Source organism: Lontra canadensis, unplaced genomic scaffold (assembly GCF_010015895.1).
Source record: "Lontra canadensis isolate GAN:19392208 unplaced genomic scaffold, GSC_riverotter_1.0 scaffold41, whole genome shotgun sequence".
Classification (NCBI taxonomy): domain Eukaryota; kingdom Metazoa; phylum Chordata; class Mammalia; order Carnivora; family Mustelidae; genus Lontra; species Lontra canadensis.
In genome coordinates this window covers 4,891,216-4,897,923 of record NW_022631035.1, presented here as the reverse complement: position 1 = coordinate 4,897,923, position 6,708 = coordinate 4,891,216, and the positions used below count along the sequence as shown (strand labels likewise).

The 6,708-nt window shown below is 68.1% G+C and overlaps 1 protein-coding gene across 2 annotated transcripts; it reads left to right on the top strand.

The window, feature by feature from the left end:
• Nucleotides 1-2,468: 2,468 nt before the first annotated feature.
• Nucleotides 2,469-5,817, top strand: SPHK1 (sphingosine kinase 1). 2 transcript variants are annotated; one of them, XM_032870544.1, is made up of 6 exons: nucleotides 2,469-2,747; nucleotides 3,371-3,574; nucleotides 3,925-4,074; nucleotides 4,158-4,252; nucleotides 4,358-4,473; nucleotides 4,729-5,817. In XM_032870544.1, exons 2-6 carry the CDS (start codon nucleotides 3,565-3,567, stop codon nucleotides 5,516-5,518), a joined length of 1,161 nt encoding a protein of 386 aa, XP_032726435.1. In that variant the 5' UTR covers nucleotides 2,469-2,747; nucleotides 3,371-3,564; the 3' UTR covers nucleotides 5,519-5,817. The 2 variants fall into 2 exon arrangements, with proteins under 2 accessions (XP_032726435.1, XP_032726434.1); XM_032870543.1 differs by lacking the exon at nucleotides 2,469-2,747 and having other exon boundaries at nucleotides 2,770-3,574.
• Nucleotides 5,818-6,708: the final 891 nt, after the last annotated feature.

Sequence of the window (6,708 nt, the reverse complement as noted above, 5' to 3'; positions counted from 1 at the left end):
CAGAGGGGCAGGCCTCCCGGGTCCGCCGGGAACTGGTTGGCAGATTGGGCAAGACCCTTCACCTCCCCAGGGTTTCGGTTCCCCCAACTGTCAAAGGGCCACAAACGTCCTGTTCTTGCCCAATCCCCTCTCTTGGGCCTCCCATACTGATGGGTGACTTGCTGGAGACAGATACGGTTCTTTAGAGAGAGAGGCTGGAGGTCAGTGCGTGCCTGGAGAGACAGAGCCTGGGGACCAGGAGGCCAATGACAAGAATGAGGAGGGGGGGCAGAGCAGTGACCGTGGAGGTGAGGGGGGCAGGGGAAGAGGCGGCAAGGAGCACAGAGGAACCATTGTGCTCACTGGAACCGGGGCCAGAGGGCTTTGCCCTTCACCTCCCTCCCACTGGGCCCCCGGAGGCGGGATAAAGAAGCCAGCAGGCTGCCCCCCCTCCCCTCGCCCCCAGGCTTTCTGGTCAATCCCGCCCCCGCCGGGCCCTGCGCCTCCAGCGGCTCCAGCCTGGGGCGCTGGAAGAAAGAGAGGGACCCTGGAGCAGGCGAGATTTCTCACCACGCACTCCTGCACGGCCAGGTCTTCCTTTCCCTGTGCCTCAGTTTCCCACCAGACTCCAAGGTTTAAAGCGGCGGCTCTTCGGGCCTGATTGAAGTGCTCTCCCGAGTGGGGGACAGGGGAGGCTGCCCTGGCCTCCTCCGCAGCTACCTCCCTCCAAGGCTGAGCTCTCGGGGAGCACCACCCGCGTCCCGCGTTTTCCAGGCGCCTAATCCAGGCTTCGACCGCAGCCTTCACTGGAGAGGAAAAGGGGAGGGGAGGAGGAGGGGAGGGTGGGCTGGATCCCGCCCTCCCGCTCCCGCACGGAGCCTCCTCCGCCCGCAGCCGCTCGAGTCCCCGCATCGCGTGACCACGGCACTGCGGCTGCCGCACTGCAAATCCCCTCCCCGTGCCGGATTCCTGGGGAGTGGGGGCTGGGGGCCCGGAGGTTCGAGACCGCGGCCGCGGCGCTGCGAGAGGGTGATGACGCCCCAGCTCCTTCCCACCTCGTTCTTAGTTTTGCGGAGTTTCTCGACCCTGGAGCGCGTCGCTGAGTCACCTTTCCGGAACGCGCTCGGGACGCTCAGGACCCAGCCTGGGCCGCCCCGGGGCCGCGCCAGAAGGAAGCGCGCACCACTGTGACGCGCGCCGAGCCCCGGGTCCCGCGCCCGCGCGTCCCAGCCCGCGCCGCCACCCCCGCTGTCGGGGGACCTCGGACTCCGCCCCCCAGGTGCTGGGTAACCGCGCCGCACTGCCCGCGCCCCCCGGAATAGACCCCGCGGAGGCGTGCCCGAGTCCCCGCGCCGCGGGGCCTGCCTCTTGTGGATTTTCAGGGGCGTTGGGAAGGGCGAGGTGTGTGGGGGCTGGTGGCGGCAGGTGTGCGCGCACGAGCACGCGGCGGTCTGGGCCCGGACCACCCCCGCCCCTGCAGGCGGTTCGGCCTTTTCTCGCTTGGGCCGCACCTGGTCAGGTCACCCAGTCGGCTTGGGCAACTCCCTCCTCCCGGTCTCCGCGAACAACCCCCCAGGGCCTTAACTCGAGTTGGTCGCGGACACGTTCAGGTCAGACACTTGCCCATGACACATATATCACACACACACACACACACATACACACACACACACGCGTCCCCGTTTGTCTGCGTCGGGGTGAAGACTCCGGGGCGCCTGCCTCCTCCCGCTGAGCCAGTGGAAGCGGCGGGGGCCGCTCCCGGGTGGTGTGGCTCTCGAACCCGCCAGGGACCCTCTACACCTTGTTTACACCGCCAGGCTCCCCTCTGGCGGGTGAGGGGCGTGGGCCTGGGTCGCCCGCTGCGGGGCAGCTTCTCTCGCCCAGGTGAGCCTCAGTGGTTTCCTCTGGGGAAAAGACCCAACTTTTAAGGTTCTTGACAAGGCCCCCTCCTCCGGACCGCAGTCCCCCGGCGGGTCACCTGCCTTCCCGGAGTAGGGCGGGGAGGGGGCGCCTGGCTGCCTCGGGCTCGGTGGCTGCGCGGCCAAGCTGCGGCTCCACGAAGCCAAAAATAACCCTCCAGGGGAGAACGGGCGCGGCAGGAGAGACGCCGCGGCGCAGAGGAGGGGTACCCAGGCGGGTCCCGGCCTCCGGTTCCGGCGGACTGGGGCTGGGGCGCGCCAAGGGGGAAGGCCCCGAGGCGGGAGGTCGCGGCGCCGGGCTGCAGCCTGGGGTCCGCCCCGAGCGTGCTGCTCCGACTCTGGGCGCCCCGGCCTCTGAGCTCGCGGCGCGCCGCTCGCGGCCGGACCCAGGGCCCCGCGCCTCGCCGACTCCCGCCCCGCGGCGGCGCCGCCTCCTCCTCGCGGGTCGCCCAGTCCGAGCGGCGGGCGCGCGTGGCCGCGTCCCGGGACCCCGCCGAGCGTCTGCGCGTGGCCGAGCCGCGGGCGCTGAGCGTGCGGGAGGCGGCGCGGTGATGCCGGGGGCGGGCGGGCCCAGGCCGCGCCAGGCGCGGGTTCCACCCTCGCGAGCGCGGGGAGCGCGGGGTGTGGCCAGGCCGGGGCCGAGGCACAGCGCCCTCCCCGCACCGCGGCGCCTGGCGGCGAAGTTGAGCTGAAAGTTTGAGGCCAGAGGCGGAGAGGCCGCGCAGCCAGCATCCGTCCGGCGCCCCGGCTGTCGCTCAGACGTGGGGCCGAGCCCGGGGCGAGCCGAGTTCCGCCCTAGGCCGCTGTAGGAACGGAGGTGCCGCCTCCCCGGCAAACCGGACCGACTGGGTAGGGCCGCCCGCCCTGCCTTCTCGCCGCTCGTGGCTCCTGGGCGCCCACTCGGCGCTCCGCTGAGGGAGGCGGCGACCGGCGGCGGGGCTCGGGCTCAGGCCCCGCGCGACCCCGGCGCTGCTCCCACGAGCGAAGGGCGCGTCCCGGCGGCGCTGCCAGGCTTTGGGACCCCCGCCGCTCTGGAGCTCGGGGTGGTGGCCCCAGCCACCCGGCCGGCTCGGGGCGGCGATCGCTTTGCGCCGAACTTTGTGCCCCGCGATGTCCGCTCCACTTCTGGCATTTTTACGCCACTGCACCCCCCTTCCCCCTGGCAGTCCCGGGCCGGGTGAGGAGCTAGTGCGACCGAGAGAGCCACGGGGCTCTGACTCATCGTCGGGCCGGAACCCGACGCTCCTGAGAGGAGAGCCCCCAGGAAGAGACCTCTCGGCCCTGAGGGTGGGGGCTCAGTTCTAGGACGGGAGCGCCCTTGGTGGCACCAGACCTCGGCTCTCGGGACCCCTCGGAGGACTAGGCGATGCGGGAGCGCGCGGCTCCCCGAGCGTGGTCCGAGGATCTAGCTGGGCGCTCCCCAGCTCAGGGGGCTGCTCCGGACTCCGCCAGCGCCGTCTCCTCTCCCTCAGATCCCGCAGCCGCAGGGGATGACGCGGATGCTTCCACGGCCCCGGCTCCGGGCGGGGAGGGCGAGCCCCTGAGCCGGCACCGTGACGCCCTCCTGGGCAGCACCGATAAGGAGCTGAAGGCAGGAGCCGCCGCCACGGGCAGCTCCCCGACAGCGCCGGGGCCGCCCTGGCAGCGGGAGCCGCGGGTCGAGGTTATGAATCCAGGTTTGTGGGGTCCGGGTGGGGAAGGTCTGGGTGGTGAGGGGGGGTCCCCTTCCTCCCTTGCCAGGAAGAATGGCCGGAGTCAGCTGGGCAAAAGAGGGGCTGGGACAGTAGAAACACTTTTCCCTAGGAGGCCAGAAGCGGGCCCGGCCCCAGCCAGGGACTGGGACGTCAAGGGCACGGTGCTCCCTCCCAGAGCTCCCCACTGGAGGCCGCAGCCTCCTGCCCGGCTCGGTTGGCTCGCTTACCCGGGGATTTCAGGCCCCACGTTTCCCCCCGGGTACCCCCGTTGTGATCCGCGGCCCCCTAGCGGCCGTTTGGGGACGTGGCCTTTTTGGGGCTTGTTTTTCCAGCGTGCGGCGCCTGGAGCCTGCCCCGGCCCTGCCGCGTGCTGGTCCTGTTAAACCCGCGCGGGGGCAAGGGCAAGGCGCTGCAGCTCTTCCGCAGCCACGTGCAGCCCCTGCTGGCTCAGGCCGATGTCTCCTTCACGCTGATGCTCACTGGTGAGTGCCTCCCCGAGGGGTTGCGGGGAGCATCCCCTGCCAGGGCCCCTCAGATGCCCCGTGGCCACCCTGTCTCTCCGCAGAGCATCGGAACCACGCCCGGGAGCTGGTGCGGGTTGAGGAGCTGGGGCGCTGGGACGCGCTGGTGGTCATGTCTGGGGATGGGCTGATGCATGAGGTGAGCCCCCCCCCCCCCCCCGTTGGGGCTGGGTGTGGGTGGTGGGGGGCCGCACTACCCAGGCTGGCCCCCCGCCCCTCACACCCCCTCCCCATGTTCCAACAGGTGGTGAACGGGCTCATGGAGCGGCCGGACTGGGAGACCGCCATCCACAAGCCCCTGTGTAGCCTCCCTGCTGGCTCCGGCAATGCCCTGGCGGCTTCTCTGAACCATTATGCCGGGTGAGAGCCCAGGGTCAGAGTGGGCCTCTGTTTCCCCTCAGCGCCACTCTCCTGCCAGGTTTTCTAAGTCACCAGGTACTGGCGTACCCTTCACCGTCGGTTCTGGGGTCCTCTCCGGGTGACTCCAGCTGGCTGCCTCCACCTTCTTCATCTAGGGACCCAGTGTTCCTCTGCATGCCTCAAGTCCCCAGGCAGAGGAAGGGGAGGGCAGGTGAGGCCTCCTGCCCGGCTCCCTCTGACCTCTCTCCCCTGCAGCTATGAACAGGTGACAAATGAGGACCTCTTGACCAACTGCACGCTGCTGCTGTGCCGCCGGCTGCTGGCACCCATGAACCTGCTGTCGCTGCAGACGGCCTCGGGGCTTCGGCTTTTCTCTGTGCTGAGCCTGGCGTGGGGCTTCATTGCTGACGTGGATCTGGAGAGCGAGAGGTTTCGGCGTCTAGGGGAGATGCGCTTCACCCTGGGCACCTTCCTGCGCCTGGCGGCCCTGCGTGTCTACAAGGGCACGCTAGCCTACCTCCCCGCGGAACGGGTGGTCTCCCAGGGGCCCGCCCCCGCTGCTGTGGAGCAGCAGAACCAGCAGGGTCCCACGGATGCCCACCTTGTACCCCTGCAGGAGCCAGTGCCCCCGCACTGGACTGTGGTCCCGGAGCAGGACTTCGTGCTGGTGCTGGTGCTGCTGCACACCCACCTGAGCAGTGAGATGTTCGCGGCCCCCATGGGCCGGTGTCCAGCCGGCACCATGCACCTGTTCTACGTGCGGGCGGGTGTGTCTCGGGCCATGCTGCTGCGCCTCTTCCTGGCCATGGAGAAGGGGAGGCACATGGACTATGACTGCCCCTACTTGGTGTACGCGCCTGTGGTTGCCTTCCGCCTGGAGCCCAAGGACGGGAAGGGTATGTTTGCCGTGGATGGCGAGTTGATGGTCAGTGAGGCGGTGCAGGGCCAGGTGCACCCAGACTATATCTGGATGGTCAGTGGCTGCGTGAAGGCCCCACCCAGCCAGAAGCCACAGCAGGGAGCCCTTCAAAGAGAGCATTTCTGACTGTGGGCCTCGCTGTGCCTTAGCCTCCTGGTCAACTCGGAGCTCAGAGCGCTGCACCTTCTCCCAGGCCTGGAGGACCTGTCCACAGCTCGTGTGGTGGGAAGGAGGACCCCTGAAGACGGTGGGAAGGTGGAGGCTGTGCTTTGGAAGGAAAGGCTCTGCCTACCAAGGGCCAGAATGAGGCTCTGGGCCAGAAGCCTGGCTGGCTGGCCCTCCCTGCCTGTGGAGGCCACTCCCATTTTGTTTCTGGGAGCCCAACCCCATGAATCAGATCCAAATAAAGTGACATTCCCAGCGTACTGGTCTTATCCTAGGCGTTGGGGAGGGAGTGGGGTCTCGCTCTACAACTTTCCATTAGCAATGCCCAGTGGTGGGCAGTGGATCGGCCAATGCGTGGCACTAACTCCTGGTGTCATTTCTGGCGGTGGGCATGGGACCAGGGCTGCCTCCGTTTGTTGTTGTTGTCATTGTCATCTGTTTTAGCAGGGGTTGGGGTCCTGCCCCAATGATTAAGCCATCTGTGGCCTGGAAGAAGCCGGGGAGCTCAACCAACGGCCTACCCCATGTGGAAGACAAACTCAGAGCCAGGATGACTTACCTGGGGCCGCACAGCCAGCTGGCCTCAGTGAAGGGGGAAAAGGTCTGATTTCAGGGGCATTAGGGAAATGAGCAACAAAACCACAATAGAGACAGCTGTTCCCTCCTGAAAGGAGTCTGTTGGCCCTCCAGTGAGGGCTCTAGGGCTCCCCCAGCCTCCTCTACCTGACCCTGCCAGGTCCTTGGCGGGGCTGGGTGGGGGGAGGGTGGAAGTTAAAAGGAGAAAGGAGGGAGGGGCCGATACCAGGTCCCCAAACTGGAAACCATTTTGGCTTAAAGGCCAGGCCAGGTGCTTCGATGTGGGCTCCCCCAGCGCCCGCAAGTCCCCAGGGACCCCAGCCGCTGCTGGCAGATAATGCTGGAAACCAGCGCTGGAAAGATGGAACACAGGCCGTCCCCACAGACAAGAGCACTGACCCAGTGAACGAGACCCCGGTCTCCCAGGCCCCGGGACACCCACGACTGCCAAGGCGGAAGGCGCACGCGCAGACCGGGCAAGGTAGAAGGTGTTGGTGGCGTGAACCTTCCTGGTCACGGGTCTTGCCAACCCCTGGGGAGGGATGTATGGGGTGCCCCAGAGGGGAAGAAAGGCG

What these genes read in the sequence shown, in the direction of transcription:
- SPHK1 (XM_032870543.1), top strand. Translation starts at nt 3,265, where the DNA reads ATGCGGGAGCGCGCGGCTCCCCGAGCGTGGTCCGAGGATCTAGCTGGG. An exon ending in GGTCGAGGTTATGAATCCAG is followed by an intron (nt 3,575 to 3,924) that starts GTTTGTGGGGTC and finishes TTGTTTTTCCAG; the next exon opens with CGTGCGGCGCCTGGAGCCTG. An exon ending in CTTCACGCTGATGCTCACTG is followed by an intron (nt 4,075 to 4,157) that starts GTGAGTGCCTCC and finishes GTCTCTCCGCAG; the next exon opens with AGCATCGGAACCACGCCCGG.